The sequence below is a fragment of the Hippoglossus stenolepis genome, chromosome 17 (genome assembly GCF_022539355.2).
Source record: "Hippoglossus stenolepis isolate QCI-W04-F060 chromosome 17, HSTE1.2, whole genome shotgun sequence".
NCBI lineage: Eukaryota > Metazoa > Chordata > Actinopteri > Pleuronectiformes > Pleuronectidae > Hippoglossus > Hippoglossus stenolepis.
The window spans coordinates 22089366-22107067 of NC_061499.1; the positions used below are offsets into that span (position 1 = coordinate 22089366).

At 40.5% G+C, this 17702-nt stretch overlaps 2 protein-coding genes across 2 annotated transcripts; one reads left to right on the forward strand and one right to left on the reverse strand.

Annotated features, from left to right (window-relative positions):
- Nucleotides 1-2317: 2317 nt before the first annotated feature.
- Nucleotides 2318-9472, reverse strand: chtopa (chromatin target of PRMT1a). The gene is made up of 6 exons (XM_035182374.2): nucleotides 9239-9472; nucleotides 6278-6367; nucleotides 5019-5169; nucleotides 3722-3896; nucleotides 3469-3618; nucleotides 2318-3273 (listed from the first exon to the last, which is right to left on the reverse strand). The coding sequence occupies exons 2-6, from the start codon at nucleotides 6340-6342 to the stop codon at nucleotides 3071-3073; spliced, it is 744 nt and encodes a 247-aa protein (XP_035038265.1). The 5' UTR covers nucleotides 6343-6367; nucleotides 9239-9472; the 3' UTR covers nucleotides 2318-3070.
- Nucleotides 9473-9510: 38 nt separating this feature from the next.
- Nucleotides 9511-16185, forward strand: snapin (SNAP associated protein). Its single transcript, XM_035182375.2, has 4 exons — nucleotides 9511-9669; nucleotides 12110-12156; nucleotides 12335-12453; nucleotides 15339-16185. Exons 1-4 carry the CDS (start codon nucleotides 9554-9556, stop codon nucleotides 15444-15446), a joined length of 390 nt encoding a protein of 129 aa, XP_035038266.1. The 5' UTR covers nucleotides 9511-9553; the 3' UTR covers nucleotides 15447-16185.
- Nucleotides 16186-17702: the final 1517 nt, after the last annotated feature.

Here is a 17702-nt window from a genome sequence, read left to right on the forward strand (position 1 = left end):
ACTTGTGCGCAAACTCTGACCCATGCGCACCAACACTTTGGAGACAGGAAAGTGGCGATGCTGACGTGAGGAGGTGAATTGAAGCCAAATCATCGATCCACTTCATCATTCCACATTAAAAGCAACAGTGTTATTTGTGATCGTGCAACATAACTGCTCCATAAGAACCTTCAATTTTAAAAGACATAAAACAGCTTAAATCAAATTACTGCAAGATAGCATAAAAAACAGTTACAGAACCGAGTGATTCATATATTTTAAATAATATTCTCTATAACACTGCACCTGCATCACCAAGTACGACTTCAGTTTCCACATACAGTGCCTTGCATAAGTATTCACCCCCCTTGGACTTTCCTACATTTTGTCATGGTATAATCACAGATTAACATTTATTTCATTGTGATTTTATGTAAGGGACCAAGACAAAATAGTCCATCATTTGGAAGTGGGGGGAAATATTACATGGATTTCAAAATTATTTACAAATAGAAATCACCAAATCACCAAAAGTCACCAAACAGGTCAGGGATAAAGTTGTGGAGAAGTATGAAGCAGGGTTAGGTTATAAAAAAATGAATCAGAGGAGCAACCAAGAGGCCCATGGTAACTCTGGAGGAGCTGCAAAGATCCACAGCTGAGGTGGGAGAATCTGTCCACAGGACAACTATTAGTCGTGTACGCCACAAATCTGGCCTTTATGGAAGAGTGGCAAGAAGGAAGCCGTTGTTGAAAGTGAACCATAAGAAATCCCGTTTGGAGTTTGCCACAAGCCATGTGGGAGACACAGTAAACATGTGGAAGAAGGTGCTCTGGTCAGATCAGACCAAAATGTAACTTTTTGGCCTCAATGCAAAACGCTGTGTGTGGTGGAAACCCAACACTGCCCATCACCCTGAGCACCCCATCCCAACAGTGAAACATGGTGGTGGTAGCATCATGCTGTGGGGATGCTTCTCTTCAGCAGGTACAGGGAAACTGGTCAGAATTGAGGGAACGATGGATGGAGCCAAATACAGGGCAATCCTTGAAGAAAATCTGATGCAGTCTGCAAAAGACTTGAGATTGGGACGGAGGTTCATCTTCCAGCAGGACAATGACCCTAAACATACAGCCAGAGCTACAATGGAATGGTTTAGATCAAAGCATGTTAATGTCTTAAAATGGCCCAGTCAAAGCCCAGACCTAAATCCAATTGAGAATCTATGGCAAGACTTGAAAATTGCTGTTCACAGACGGTCTCCATCCAATCTGACTGAGCTTCAGCTTCTTTGCCAAGAACTAGATGTGCAAAGCTGGTAGAGACATCATACCCCAAAAGACTTGCAGCTGTAATTGCAGCGAAAGGGGATTCTACCAAGTATTGATTCAGGGGGGGTGAATACTTATGCATCCAACAGATTTTTGTTCTCATTATTGTTTGTGTCACAATAAAAGGTATTTTGCACCTTCAAAGTACTATGCATGTTGTGTTGATCAAATGGGCAAAAGTCTATTTGAATTCCAGTTTGTAACAGTACAAAATGGGGAAAAGTCCAAGGGGGGTGAATACTTATGCAACGCACTGTAGTGTGTGTGTCGCTGCAGTGGACATGACAGTGCTGTCAGGCGCACAGAGCGCACCGGAAACCACTTACAAAAAATGAACTGTGTTCACCTTCCATCTTCAATTTTAAAATAATGTCCCAGAGCTGAGGTTAGGACACAACTGATGTGTGACGTAATCCAACACAAGAACTCCCCACTCTGGGTTCACTAGTCGAGAGATGGGTGATATGATTAACACTGTGTACCATTTACCTTTCTGTAATGATGTAAGTTGATGTTGTATTTGGTTTACCAGCTGATGATCATCCTACAGATGCCTATTAACATCTGCAAGGTCTGTCCTGTTAGAAATGCAACAGGCAGCGGTTTGAGCACACTTTTTAAAGACCAATTGTCATGTTATTTTTATCCAGACATGAAAGCAGACAGAAATCACTTATGCAAATTAATTTTGTGTGTAAAATACTGAATTTGACATTTTCCATCCAAGATTACTTAAATAAAAAAGAAAAATATCCTCCTCACCAATATACAGTGCTATCACCAGAAAACAAGTAGGCACTTCTCTATAAAAAGGTCTTGGAGTATGGTAATCTCCAAAAGGACTTCTTTTTCCATGTCCATTTGGGAAAGATCAAATTGGAGCATAGGTTTTTCAGACTTTGACATTACTGGCCAATTTAATATTAACTCTGATATGAACATTCCAACTTACTATATTTGTAATGTGGTGTGCATTTCAAAATCTGAAGTCAGGACACAAACCAACTTTCATTAAAACATAACTTTACTTGCTTTGGGTTATGTCATACAAATGTTCTCAAGTACAAGTTCAAAATGCCAACACTCCAATAAAGAATGCAGACGAGTGGAAGATTCAGCGGAACTAAAGACGTCTAAGTACTACATCCTTCAAATACAAAACAAAGACAAATGGATACTTGGCTCAAAGACGTTTTGCTTACATTCTTTTTCAACAAATTTTGGAAAGTTTTGCATTGCAGATATCAAGATCAGCCAAAGGATGAATTCCCAAAGGTCTTAGCACACAAACACTAAAATCAAATTTAAAATAAAAGGCTTTTTGAAAAATAAAAAATGTAATTCAAAACTGCTTAAAAAAAGGTTAACACATTTCTTAAATCCTGGACAAGTGCCCCCCCCCCAAAAACAAACAAACAAACAAAACAAACAAACAAAAACTGTTTCAGGACAAGTAGATTATTACAAGATAATGAAAATGTGTATAAACAGCAGGGTTTGTAATGTTTAAAAAGGTCCCTTCACACAGTTATTCCAGAATGAAAACTTTGCAGGGAGCTGGTTGATGCAGAATTGACTGGTGGTCAATGCACTCAGATGACAACTTGGATTTCCTACTCCAAGTCCTGGACTTTCACCAATCTCATCTAAATTATGATCACAATCATTTCTCACCACATCAACACTACACTCTATGCGAGTCCAGCTGTACAGATCTGCGGTGACTCTATATGTGCTTCAGGTTCAGAGTCCTTCATGGTCACTCCATACTGTCTGGGTCTGCCTGAGCCATGTAGGCATCCAGTTCAGCATCCAGGTGACCTTTGGTCTTTGACATGTAGGCGTCCAGTTGGTTGTCCAGTTGTTCCCTGGTCACAGCTTGCCGGCCGACACCTCGGCCTCGTCCCCTTCCGCGACCACCTCTACCAGCAAAACCACCACGTCCACGTAGTCCACCACGGCCTGTAAATACATGTGCACACACACACACACACACACACACACACAGTCAGGTGAAAGACTGTACTGACAACTATATAGGCTTGGAGTTTGTCCATTTTATAAGCTAAAAAAACAAAAAAAAACAACAAAAACCAAACAAAACTTATTTTTGTACATTTAAATATTAAATAAACTAAAACATTATTAGCCTCTGACCTCTGAGTGTTACTCCTCCTCGAGCTGCTCCTCGTGACAGGGCCCCTCCTCTGCCAACAACTCCTCCACGGTGGCGGCCTCCTCTACGCATTGCCAGACGGCCAGCAAAGCCACGGCCTCTCATGGGGACACCTGTAGACACTCTCTTCCCTGTGAAATACAAATCATATCATCATTCTGGGAAAAATCTAGAGCCATGAGAATCAACACAGTTTGAGTAAGAGCTTTGTTCATAGGTGAGATGGATAAACACCTCTCAGGGACAGAGCTCCTCTCATTACGCCTCCTCTCGCTCGTCCTCGGAGGTTTCCCCTGGGCATCCCCCGCATCGCTCCTCTACCTCCAACCGCTCCTCCACGGATCAGAGACCCGATGGGTCGGCCCAGCCTGGCCTGGATGTTGCCCTTCCCTAGGCGCTGCTTCAGGCTCTGATCACATTATTCATGGGTGCAGTTAGAACATGCAGTCAGACAAACATTGGAGCCAATATTGAGGAAAGGTAAAGCCCACATTAAGATCAACAGTGAATGGTCTGTATTTATATATAGTGCTTGTCTAGTCTGGATGACTACTCAAAAGCACTTTACAGTGCGTTTTTTTTGCCATTCACACACTCATATAGTGCATCTATGACAAAAAAAAAAAACAATTCATCAAAAAAGATGCTACGCTGGCCAATCTAACACTAGTGCAGTGCCCATTCTAAAACTGCTTGTTTAGAATGGACTGCTTGCAGAGCCTGTGGTAATGTTCTGGAGTCCACTTCAAAAAAGATTCTCGTCATTAGTGAAGATTTTATCGTCAATATTTTTTTCAACTAAACTAAATTAGCTTTATTACTGTTCACGTGTGTGGCTCATACAAGTTTGAATGATTGACTTAACTGCTAAATTTTGCATGCTGCCTCTTTCAGAGGTCTGTTAAGCAAGCAACCCAAGTTTTCAAAATAAAAGCTTGATGTGAAGTATTGGCTTGTTTCCTCCAGGAGCACCACTTCAGGTTTGTTTGCCTCGATGAACCATTAAGATGGTTTCCTGTGGGATGACCACTAGCTAAACTGTTCACACGGGCGCCCTGGACATTAAGACTCGAGTCTTCCAACCCGGCCCTTTTCTGCACGTCTTCCCCATTCACACTTGTCATCCTGTCAAGAAAGGTGAAATGCCACCCAAAAATATATATTATTTTTTTTAAGTTGGGAGGACCAGCCACAAAAGGTGCTGTGCCCCAGCAAAAATGATAATAATAGAGCACACTACTGCATGCAATCACTGCATGATTAGTCCCTTTCTCAATATTATGCAGTACACCATTACTTCCACATATTGCCAGTGATCTACACTTCTTCACACAAATGAAGACTAATTATATTGACCCAAATTACTTGCCCCTGTCTTAGCACTGAGAAGCTTCTTCTAGGACAAACAAGTGGAAGGTCCATGATACAGACATCCGTCTGCCTGGTTACACAGTATTGGTGTAGGTCAGAATACACTAAACAACACAGTTAAAAGATCCGCCAGCTCAGCTCGTCTCATTTTCGACCTCACCTGCTTGTGATTCAGAGCAGCTTGAACTGAGGGCCGGTTCTCCATCTGCTGGGCCAGCCGGCGATTGCGGGCACTGGCCAAATGCTGTTGTTGCATGGTGGCTCGAAGGCTTACCGCAGTGGGCTGCTTGTTCTTCAGCATGTTAGTGAAGCTTTAGAGGTGGGAGGGAAAAAGAGGGAGGAAGTAAAAGAAGGGGACAAGGGATATAGAGAGGAGGAGGAGGAAGCAGGGTTCCATATCAAGTCATTTCTCATATTACGGATGGAGCCACACAGACTTTGGTGGCTCTTTTGTCATGTAAGACTCATGTTCCACTTCTTGGCACTCTCTCATTCTCTCTCTCAATGAAATGACAATCGAGAATTATTTATACTCGAATTTAGCATGTGTTTTCAAATAAGCACAAGAAGACAGGGAAACTAAGAAAGAATAGAATCTACAGAAGTGAAGGACAGAAGCAGGAGAAGGTGCCAGAAGAGGTGCACAATTTGTCACTTACAGGCCTCCAGCTGACTGGCTGGGATGTCATCATGCTGCAGCAGCAGAGGCCCTGGACGTGAGGAGTGCTTGGCCACCCAGCCACTTACAGCATGGACCGTGACTTATGGTTAAACCACTGAGAGACTCAGATCAGGGAAGGAGAGATGGGTGAGGTATGGGAAGCTCTTTGTCACGTCCAAGCTAGGACTGAGTAACCAGTGTCTTATAGACTTAGAGCAGAGAGGAGAAAGACGATGAAAGAACAGGATAAAGGTTTGAGTGCTACACTTGCAATGGTTTGAGAGAGAAAAGTTTGAGAGAGGCAGAAAAGTAAGGGGTGTCCCATCTCCCTGGTGTAGCTGAAGCCTTCCTCTCCACTTTGAATGAGTATACTTGATGTATACTGTAGTGTAACATTAACAGGGAGCAGTAGTGCCAAGGCATTTGTAGGACAGCGGTCCGGTCTAGCATAGGCTTACCAAGGCTTACCAAGTATGACCACTACCCTCTCCCCTTATACATGTGTGCACTGCTCACACAAGATCGTTGACCGAGGTGAGGCTCTTTTGATCCAATCACATTTAACTCTGTGGGTAACTCAACAAGTGTTGGCAATAAAGTTGAGCAGGCAGTGCACACATTGAGGACAGTCAGAATAGCATCCATGTCGGGTCCGGTCCCCAACAGAAGCCTTCCGTAGAGAGCCCTAGAACCTTCGCAAGCCAAGGCTGGCCCTTGCATCTGGTGTCTAAATGCTGACGTGGTGCGTGGCGTCTCACCGCTCATTTAGGGACACTTTGGTGGTGCTTTTCAGGACAACTTTTTGAGAGGAGGGTGCACTCATTTTGACAGACTTCGCTTTCAGGCTCCTAGGAAAAGACAGGACAGAAAATAAAACAAGGTCAACTCGTAGGTCAGAAAAGAGTGGACATTTCACTCAACAATACATTAAAGCCATTTCAGACAAACTCAGGAGGATGTCTGCAGAATTGGATCCAGACTCTCAGACCGTTGACTTCCATACATTTCAGTGAGAGATTCTGTGCTCAGACTCGTTCACAACCCAGAAATCTCCTGAGCTGCAGGTGAGGGGTGGCGCAGCATGTACAGGGAGGATATAATGTATTAATTCCACAGCAGAGCTCACATTTGTTTACAGCCCATCCGACACAGATGGGCTGACACACTGGTGCCTGTGCTCAAAGATTATTTGGAGAAAAAAAAACAAAAAAAACAAAACAGAATCACTCACTAGTGTTTCCAGGCTTTCCGCTACGTACATTTTGCAGAAAGCCCATACTACTTTGATGGGCTCCCAGGCCACTAGACAGTATGCTTAAAGAAACAACATTTTGTCTTCATAATTTAAGCGAAATGTTAAATTTATTGCAATCCTACATTTGAATGTTGAGGTGGTAATAAACCTCTAAGAAGCAGTGGGTAATCTGCATTGCTGCTCCCGGTCTTTGATGCAGCAATTGTATCTTTGCTTTAACCTCTTCAACTCCCCAAAGACGCCGACATCCTCACACCCGTCTTCTTTTGGTTGTCCCCAGCTCACTACTTAGGGTATTATCACCAGATTCAGGAGATTTTCTTCTTTTATTTCTTATATATTTTAAAGAGGAGCCTACAAAACACACTGAACAAAATCGTGGTGAAGGCTGAGAAGCCGGATCTTGCTGTATTTCGATGGCAAAAGTTACAGGATTATACCAGATCTTACAAGTGGATTTTAAAGCATGGAGCTAGCATTTCAGAAAAGGTAAGCACTGAATTATAAGCCCAATTTTCACTGACAAATGCAGTCTTGAAACTGAGGCAATAATGTTGCTTTTAAAGTTTTGCTGTATTCTGTGTCTGAAAATTACTTTGGCTATCACAATTACACTCGTTTCCAATACGGTAGAGTGTTATCACTCACGCATGGAAGCCAGACCAACTTTTCTCTACCATGTGCTGAAAACTTACTGCATTTCAATGCTTAACGGTGAACCATGGCTTAGGCTTTTCATGTCCATCTTATAGTGGAGATCTCAAGCTTTTCAAATGATGCATTGCATATGCCAACCAGCTTTCCTGGGACAGGTTATACCTGTGCCTAACAGACTCACAACGCACCCTCCCCTATGTGCAATTACACACAACTCACTACAACTGAGAAGTACATGAGTCTTTAGAAATACTGTAATGGCCTAAAAATACATGTTATATCGATAGTTATGAGACCTTTTGGCACCATTTACAATAGGCAATTATCTAAATATAAGTTTATATTACAGCCTAAGATTATGTTTACAATCGGTTTCTTTATTTGTCTCAATGATGACTGGCAGCCACCACAGTCCTGAAAGAAATGTGCGTTTCTATTTAACATCAGGTCATTGTACTATTACTGTGATATTGTTCCATGGAGTTTTCATATTTGCTTAAAGGTTCAAAGTGGTGATTTTTTGGTCATTTATTTATCAGAATTCAGATTTTTTATGCCAGTGTTCTAGGTTGAGAAATGTTTTTTATTCTCATACTTGATGATTTCTACTTTTCACAATACATCTGCTCAACTTGGAGTCAAATATATATTTTGATGGTGCTTTTTTTACACAGTTATGCATAATAGTATATTGTTTGTGTAATATCAAAAACTAGTTAAAAAGTCAGAAATTGCTAATATACAAGCATTTTCGCTCCAACTGATCAAATTAACAAAATGTAAACCCCTTTAGTGTCCATTTAGAGCTCTGCCTAGATCTTGTAATAGGGGGAAAAAAAACTGTAGACTATTGATACTTTGTGCCATCTTCTTTGAGACAGGTGTTCAGTGTGGAAACTCAAACTGTTAGTCCTCTCCTTCCCAGACTTCAGATGCTAGTCACAAATCTTCAGGTTGAGATATTCATATATGATGATAAATAAATCTAATTAGATTCAATAAGGAATGTGACAGGATTTAGATTAAAAAAATACTATCAAACCCTGACCCAAAGCTGTAAACACCACTGACGATGAATGGACAGTAAATAACCAAACAAATATCCTATGATATTGTTTATGGTTATTTCTCTCAGAGGGATTTCATTCCCCTCAGTTTGGAAAGACTTCCGAACTCCTCGTGCATTTTGTATGGCATCTTGAAATATTTTATTCAGAAATTACATTAAGCTGTTCCCACAGACATGCAGAAGGGTCACCAAGCAAGTAGCGCGGTGCTAATCTTAGCATGGTGGCGTCTGTACAGTGATGATCACTGAGGCTTGGGGTCGGTATGGAGAGGCTGCTGGTCACATACCACACAGACGTACACGTGCAGCAGAGCCTGGACAGACAGCACAGGTGGTTACTGCTCATGTACCATCACATTGACCAATGGTAGGTTTTATTCAACCCACCGTCTGGTTCAGGCTCTGCTGAAGATGAGGCCATGTTAGATACTGCTAGCAGTATGCCACACAGACGGACGACCCCGTCAGGCAGGATGACTGTTATCAGGGGGACAGATGAAGTGCTTTAGGGTCCCGAGCAGAGACTATGATCCCAACAAACCGGCTAAACAGAAATAGGAGCTGGTCAGAGGGGCCACACTAAACTCCAAGAGCCAAACGCTCTGCATGTCTACAGCACTTTTCTCGTGTTGATGGTCACACAAAGCGAAGGCCCACATCTCTGGTACAAATCAATGGGACTTCTGACTGTTTTCGTTACACAAGAACAGAACTAAAATTGAAGTATGTTTTACTTACAGTGAATGTTGCGTCGGTCGAAGGAAAAGCCTTTCAGCTGTTGTTAGCTTTAGCAGCTGTATAAGCAGCACGGGGGGGCCGTGTGGCTTGTCTGGTCTTTTTCAGTTTGAACACACTGCGTTGTGTTAGCTTCCTAACTGAGCAGACGCAGGCAAAATAACTCTAAATCACTGGAGACAGACTTCACCGACGCGTGTCCCTAAAATGGTGCTGACCGTCTGCCCTGGAGATCCTGGGGAAGAAAATGGAGAGGCTTTTATGACTCCAGCGTCCGTGACGTAGCTTCCTGCCTGGCTGCTTGTAATGCTTTAGAAAATGGCTGCTGCGACTGTTGTGGACGCTTCCTCTGGTAAAGATGTGGTCGCTGAGGGGCTGCTCGACCTCCTTAAGCCCGCTATTCAGCAGCTCGACCTCCATGTACACTCAGTCAGGTAAATACTCAAAGGATGATTTGTTATTGTTTGTCCTGCACAAGTCTTCACCTCCGAGCTAGCTAATTGTCTTGTGACTGTCTCGTGACTGGTGCTAGTTTAGTTCTACAGTTGACATGGAGCTGATGTTGAGATGATTACTGTTAAGACAGAATGTTACATATGTTGTTTATGTTACTGATGCAACCAGAGACGTGCACAGGTATTTGGGGGGGGCAGAGGCTCAAGTGAGAAAAAGGGCACTTCTCATAATTATTTATTTAATTTCTTTTTTTATTTTAATACCCTCACACAATTGTTTAATACTCAACAGTTCACACAGAGACAGGGGTATACTTTAGTATCAATCGATGTATCACAAGAGCAGGCAAAAACAAAGGAGACTATGCCACAATGTGCATGCTTTGTATGCTACTAGTTTATATATTTTGAATAACACACACACAATAACTGGTGAAAAGGACTTCATTTCAGTGTACCTACAATTCCCTCCTTTCACATTTGAGGGAGGGCTGTCTGTATCATGTATTGATAAAGATCTATCAGCATACAACAACAAAAAGTAGAATGAATAGTTTTTAGATGAGGAGCCTACAATCAAAAGTATGCAGTTACTGTTTAAGGACACTAGAGGCAAGAAGATAGTTTTTTCTTGTACTGGTCAATTTTGAGATTTTGGTCTCTTTTGCTTCCATCATGCCTTCTTTCACTTTAATGGAAAGAAAACTTTAAAAAATACACGTTCAGATTGCGTTTGTCGGGACTGTTTACATAGACGAATACTGATGATTCAGCTTCTTGAAGTGCTGTCCAAATGCAGCATTCTTTTTAACAGACTGGAGCACTGGGTGGGGATATCTGGCACAGCGCTGGAGTGGTTTGCTTCGTACCTGTGTGCAGTTAGTGAGTGAACTCCGCATACTGTCTCAAAGATTAAGCCATGCAAGTTTAAGTACACACGGCCGGTACAGTGAAACTGCAAATTAAATCTGATAAAGATAATAATATATCTTTAAATATAAACAGTTTATAAATCATCTAAACCTACATTTTCTATAAATTACACAATTTGTTAAAGCAACAGTTGAAATTTGCAGTAGAAAACTCAGGGTGAGAGAGAGAGAGAGATTCTGTGTGTCTGTTAAAAACTGTCACCTCATTTTCAACTGCAGAGTATGGTGTGCCGCAGGGATCAGTCTTGGGGCCTATTTTATAATGGCGTCTCATTTAATTTTTATACTGACTATAGGGAGTTGTACTTGCCTGAAAGACACACAGACCCGGGTATGCTGCCTCACTAACTGCCTCTATGATATAAAAAACTGGATGTCTCTTAATTTTCTTCAGCTGAACACAAACAAAACAGAGATTATTGTCATTGGGTCCCTGCACATGGCAAAACAAATACTGCCATCTGCTGGTTCCCTATTTGACAACATAAAGCCTGTGGCAAAGAATCTGGTAGTCTGGTTTGATGAAAAGCTACGTTTTGAGCAGCACACCACTAAGCTTGAGCAATCCTGTTTTTATCACCTAAAAATATTTCTAAGATATGATCCATGCTAACTTTTAAAAACACAGAGACCATTTTACATGCTTTTATCTCATCACGTTTGAATTATTGTAACAGCCGTTTTACCTGCCTGAGCCAAACAATCTATTGATCTACTCCAGACTGTACAGAACTCAGCTGCCAGGCTTTTAACCAGAACTAAGAAACATTATCACACCAGTCCGTTTTTAGCTGCTTTACACTGGCTCCCTGTATGTTTTAGAATTTGATTTTAAGATTTTACTGATCACTTTTAAGGCCCTTCATGGCCTTGCTCCCTGCTACATTGCTGACCTTTTTAGAATCATACACACCAGTACACGCGTGAGATCCTCGGCTGGAGGTCTCTTGTCGTTTCCAGCAGCCTGGCTAAAAACTAAGGTGGACACAGCATTTGCAGTCCGGGCCCAGAGGCTCTGGAACAACCTGCCTGAGTAGATCAGGTCAGCTGACTCGGTGAACTCTTTTAAGTCTCTTCTTAAAACATACTTTTATCGGAGAGCCTTTCCCTGATTTTACCTGAGTCTTAACTTTCTTTATATCTGTCTTCTTATTTATTTTATTGACCATTTTACACGGCAATGTTACTTTTACACTAATTTATTTTACCTGCTTTCTTCTAAACCTGATGTTTTATGACCTGTCTGTTTAAACTTGCTGCCTTTTGTAAAGCACTTTGTAACATATGTTTTGGAAAAGTGCTCTATAAATAAAGATTATTATTATTATACTGACTTTATTGATATGCATGTCAGTTACATCACTGTTGTAACATGTACAACAGTGTTGTTAAGGATTTCATGGATACTGCCTGTTTTTAAATGAACCAGCACTGTTGTATCATCTGTTTCCTCTTAGACTAATTACATTTTTTTTTATCCTTTTCAGAGAAAGCCAAGTAGAATTAAGAGAACATATAGACAACCTGGCCACAGGTAATTTACTGTAAAATGTAAAATCATTTTTTCTCATTTGTCTTTATTTTAAGCATAACATGAACCTTTTAAAAATATATATTTATTAAGAATTTTCAATCATATGCCAATGAATATTACAACGTATGCTTTGCTAATGGATTGCTTTTGTGTGTCTTGTAATCTACATTCTTTTCAGAGTTATGCAGGATAAATGAACATCAGAAGGTGGCACTTGACCTGGATCCTTATGTCAAGAAGCTGCTGAATGCAAGACGTAGAGTAGTACTAGTAAACAACATATTGCAGAATGCTCAGGTCAGTGTGGGGTTTCTTTCCTTTGCACTATCAATATTTTAACAATGGATATGTCGCTTATACCTACTTACCTACAAAGAACTCTCCAGTTCCTCTAGTTATATAGTACAGACAGATGCAGTTTAAGACCAGCTGGTGAACATAGAGGAAAATGTAGCAGCTAAAGAGCCAGATATTTATTGAGAATTCGAACAGTTCTTAATATCACTCAGTTAGGAACCGAAGTAAGCAAAATAAACTATAAACCACACCCATGTCCTCTGATTTGAAGTTTCTGAACTTCTTCTCAGCCACTTTAAACCACCCCAGGCCACAGTGAAAGTCACAGTCTGAAGCCCATAGCACTACACCATCTGCAAATAGCAGAAAATAATTAAAAATGCTCCCAAATTGGATACGTTCCTCCCTCTAGCTGTGCTTTGACATCTTGTCAATTATGATCACAAAAAGGATTGGTGACCAGGGTGAACCCTGGTGTAGGACAATAGCCACTGGGAACTTCCTTCCGAGAATACAAATACAACTCTCACTTTTATTGCACATGGACTGGATGGCTGGTAACTATGGCTGCGGAACCCCATATTCTTACAAAATCCCCCAAGGGATCCAGTCATAGGTCTTCTCCAAGTTCACAAAATGCATGTAGAGTCAAGTAGCTTCGCAAGGGGAAGGAGTTGTCTCCCAGTGAAGAGAAAGGCCCTGTACACGCCTGGTATTAACATGTGTTGTTTGTGATATGATCTCAAGTCGACAGCTGTAAGTACAGGTGTGAACGCACTCTGATAGCGATCCGATCAGGCCAGTCCACATTCACACACACACACACACACACACACACACACACACACACACACACACACACACACACACACACTGACATCAGACTTAGTTGTGTACTCAGACTGGGTTAAAACAACATAACTTGGTCTTTGTGAACAGAAATGACGTACGTGTTTGTTTGTATTGAGTGGGGAGGTGAGAGCTAATCTGAGATCCGATCACGAGACCTACAGTATGTGGGGTCACATTTTAATGCCAGGTGTGAACACATGCATTCGGAGCTGTTATCTTATGATCGGATCACAAAACCACATGTTAATACCAGATGTTTACGAAGCCTTTCTGCATTGATTCCCCTGAAAAAGAGGTTTGACAATTGTTTGGAGCATCCTTGGGCAGCTGTGGCTCAGGAGGTAGAGTGGTCGATCCACGTCTCTCCCATTCTGCATGCTGAAGTGTCCTTGGGCAAGATACTGTTCCCCAATTTGCCCCTGACTGCTGTTTTGGCAGTAAGTGAGTGATGTATAATAGAGTGCTGCACATATATGCACTATATGAATATGTGTGGTAATTGGTGAATGGCAAAACCTCACTGTAGAGCGGGGCAGCTGTGGCTCAGGGGATAGAGCGGGTCTTCCTCTAACAAGAAGAACAGTGATTTGATCCCAATCTTCCTGATTGCTGAAATGTCCGTGGGCAATATCCTGAACCCAAATTTCCCCTGTCGGCTGTGGCGTTTCCAATAGAAAAAGTGCTGCCCATAGTTGCACTGTGTGAATGGGTGAAGGGCAAAACTGTGCTGTACTGTGCTTAAAGTGGTGATCAAGACTAGAAAAGCGCTTTAGAAATGGGTCAATGACATGACACAAATTTTTTTGTGTCCATATTTTTTAGTAAAATTTAAAAATAAACTTACAAATGATTTGCATACATTTTTTTTCTTGAGGATCTGGTCTAAGATTTCTAGAATTAATCAATTATGAGAGAATATTCAGTATGGCAATAATGTGGTGTAACCATACAACTTAACAAATGATTTAACTTGCTTAAAAAAGGTCAAATTCTCAATAAAACACCCCATCAACTAGTTTGGCATAATCTTACATTTGTGTTAATTAATACTAAATAAAATGAATTGCTGCCAATCCAATACAATGATGATATGTGGCCATAGATCAGATGATACAACAGCTGATCATTGGTCTTAGGCCTAAGATGTTTTAGCCAATCCATGGCTAGCACAGAAATCCAATGACGATATATAACTCTTGATTCAGATCAAGCAGGACGTTCCTCACAGTCAGCCCCATCTGTAATTCTCCATCATTGCCCTCATGAGGTTCCCAAAGGGACTGTAAAGTCCCTGGGTGGTTCCCCTTACAGGATCCCACTCAACAACTCCAAGAAGGTCAGATACTCAGAACTGCTGATAGGTGCATAGGCACAGACTACATTGAGAGCCTCCCCCTTAGCAACTTGGCCATCTAGACTAGAAAAGCGCAATATAAATACAGACCATTTATCATTTACAGTTACTTTTACTCGTAGTACTACACCAAATACTTGTAGCAGTTTAAGTTATCGTACTACACTGGCTACGCTGCTACTACATCTTTCACTATTATTATTGGTACTACTACTGTTAAGCCGTTTTCAGACATGACCTACTGGTAAAATCTGGAGAACTGGTTACTTGGTTTATCCAGAGTCTGTCTTTCACACATGCACAATGCAGCGAAAATTCTCCAGCGGGGGACCTCTTGCTGTGTTCTCACATGGACTTGTATTTGTATTTCTACGAACTTTATATAACGAGGCCAGGTGGATAAAGTCTGTAGAAACTGCGGACTGTCTCACTCGGACATTTGCGTTCACACATGCACCTCCTCTGGAGAAAATACGGAGGAACTGCGGAGTTCAGTGCATGTCTGAAAGCAGCTTTAGTATCACCTAACTCTATCACCCCTAATACCATTATACAGTTACGGCGAGAACTACTATTATCACCAGCACAATTACCAACCAGACAAGTTTAAAACATGTGACAGAAAGGAAACAGAAAACAATATATAAATAGCAACATAACCTAAATATTCTGTCCCCAGGAACGACTGAGGCGCCTCAACCACAATGTGGCCAAAGAGACGGCACGAAGAAAGACCATGCTGGAGGCTTCAGGGGTGTTCACGTCCCGCTCCCCCAGTAAACCCTGACTCTTCTCCTGCTTTTCACAGGAATACTGTGTCTTGAACAGGAGGGACATGTCAGTACAGGAAGCTGTAACATGAGGAGGACAAGTCTTACTTTGATATTTATTTAGCTGTTTTTCTAATCACATGCTGATGTTCTGCACTGGTTTGTCTGATGTCATCACAATAAAATCCAGGCTACTATCTGCTTTATATTAGGTAAATGGATTATTGTCTAATCCTCTGGCAAAATGCTTCAATCAGCTTTTTACAGTATCACAAATTCATACATTTTGTATTGCAAACATGTTGCCATTAAAAAAACGTGACCATCCACATTTATTTTAGTTTCTGTCTCGATAAAGTGTATGGGTGTCACTGAACTCTCCCTCTGTGTTTTCCAAATTGTGTTTATAGGTGCCTCTGGGTTCTCTATGAAGCTCTGCTGACAAAAATGTGTTGTAGCAAATCACACAACATAAAGCATAATGTTATGAAATTGTTTTTATAGTAGATGATGAAAATTAAACTTTCTTTGTAGGCTGTCTCCATGATTATGCAATATAGTATATGTGACCATTGATTAATATGCATTGTGTCATTAAGTAAACAATTATGTCACATGTCCATTTTTTGTTTATCAACTGCTTTGGAAAGTGCTCATTTGTTAACATGCCAATCAAAATAAAGCAAAGATTTAAATGTGTATTGCACCTCACAAAATAAAGGTCAGAAGGACAAAATGTTGATCTTTGATGAGATATTTCTCCTGGTTTTGGTGCCTTATTAACAACAAAGTGAGGACAGCCTACATAGTCCTCTTACCTGCTGCAGTGTTTCATAATGGACTACATTTTTACACACATTGATTTGATGTATTTGTGGCCACTGCTACATAATACACAATATAGATTTTCATCTCCACTAAGGACGTTATGTTTTTTTATCAGCGTTTCTGTGTTTGCTTGTTTCTTGTCAGGATTATACTAAAACTACTTGACGGATTGCCATGACAATTGTTGGAAGGATGTTGTTATAGGTCAGGAAAGAACCTATTCAAATTTTTGTGTAAAAAAAGGAGCAGATCCAGGAATTATCTTCAACATTGTGACTTAAGTGTTTTACAATATTTTCTTTGAATTCCAAGAGTATAATTCATGGATATTGATGAAAAAAAAAAAATCAAGCATGATTAAGGGACTTAAGAGTATCTGAGAGTGTTGATGCTTTGACTTATTCTATCAGTGCAGCTCAAAACAGCATTAGGAGAAATATAAACAACCATTTATTCATCATTATAAGAGGAGGATATTTTACTAGGCTGTTGTATGGGGCTCTTTTTTGTGTAAACATTAGATTTGTAAGGGTTTTCTCTTTTTTGGGGTCAATTTCTGATTGACTCAAATTGCAAAAGTTAGAGTGCTTTGTATTAGCCGAAGTTGGTACATTTTAATTTTTAAAATCGGTTGGAGGAAATTTTATTTGAAAGCTGTATGCTGAAGTTTGACAAACATGTCAGGTGTTTTTGTCAACTAAAACTACAGTCTGATGTTTTTGTTTTTGTTTGTCTAAGACTAAAAATAAATGTCAAAACATGAGTTTTAGTCAGTACAAAAAGCTAAGGATTTTTCAATATGTCTAAAATTAGCATGGACCTAAAGTAAAAATAGCCGATTAAAAATAACACAAGAGCCATTGTGTGTGTGTGTTCTGCATACTTAATATTCAACATGTCCCGTAAAATAGCACTTCCTAGTGGTTGATTAGCACCAACTTTTGCACAGAGCCACACCGGTCAAAGAGGAACTACTGTAAGAAGTTTGGTGTTATATGTGTGACTGTTTTGCTGATATGCAACATTTACTACCTTGTTGTTCCTTTAGGGTGAATTTGGGTAATCTAGGAAATTGTATGCAACTTTTAGTGTTCTTTGTGCCAACAAAGGGGACAGGTCTGGGACAGGTCACGTTGTTATCTGGGACACTTGTATTAGGCTTTGAAAAAAGATGGAAATGTCAGTAATCCATATTAACATAGAAAAGTCATATTTTTTAAATAAAGAACCCCAGCCTAATTAAATAAACTTGAATTTAAAACATTCTGTTAAAGCTTTATCAATTTGTTTTTAAATATCAATTGAAATTAAATCAACAGCAATCAAAAATAACTTGTGTGTGTTAATGTCTTTATTTGTATTTTAACTGGGAGAGTGAGGTCTGATCACATGTGATCACTGGAGACCCACGTGGAGACGACTTCTAATGCCAGGTGTGAACTGAT

Excerpts from the sequence above, each read along its gene's own strand:
- chtopa (XM_035182374.2), bottom strand. The coding sequence starts at position 6,342 with ATGAGTGCACCCTCCTCTCAAAAAGTTGTCCTGAAAAGCACCACCAAA. Across the intron at positions 3,897-5,018 it reads CTGCTCTGAATCACAAGCAG|AGCCTGAAGCAGCGCCTAGG; the intron begins GTGAGGTCGAAA and ends TAATGTGATCAG. Across the intron at positions 3,274-3,468 it reads AGGAGGAGTAACACTCAGAG|GCCGTGGTGGACTACGTGGA; the intron begins GTCAGAGGCTAA and ends ATGTATTTACAG.
- snapin (XM_035182375.2), top strand. The coding sequence starts at position 9,554 with ATGGCTGCTGCGACTGTTGTGGACGCTTCCTCTGGTAAAGATGTGGTC. Across the intron at positions 9,670-12,109 it reads CTCCATGTACACTCAGTCAG|AGAAAGCCAAGTAGAATTAA; the intron begins GTAAATACTCAA and ends TATCCTTTTCAG. Across the intron at positions 12,454-15,338 it reads ACATATTGCAGAATGCTCAG|GAACGACTGAGGCGCCTCAA; the intron begins GTCAGTGTGGGG and ends TTCTGTCCCCAG.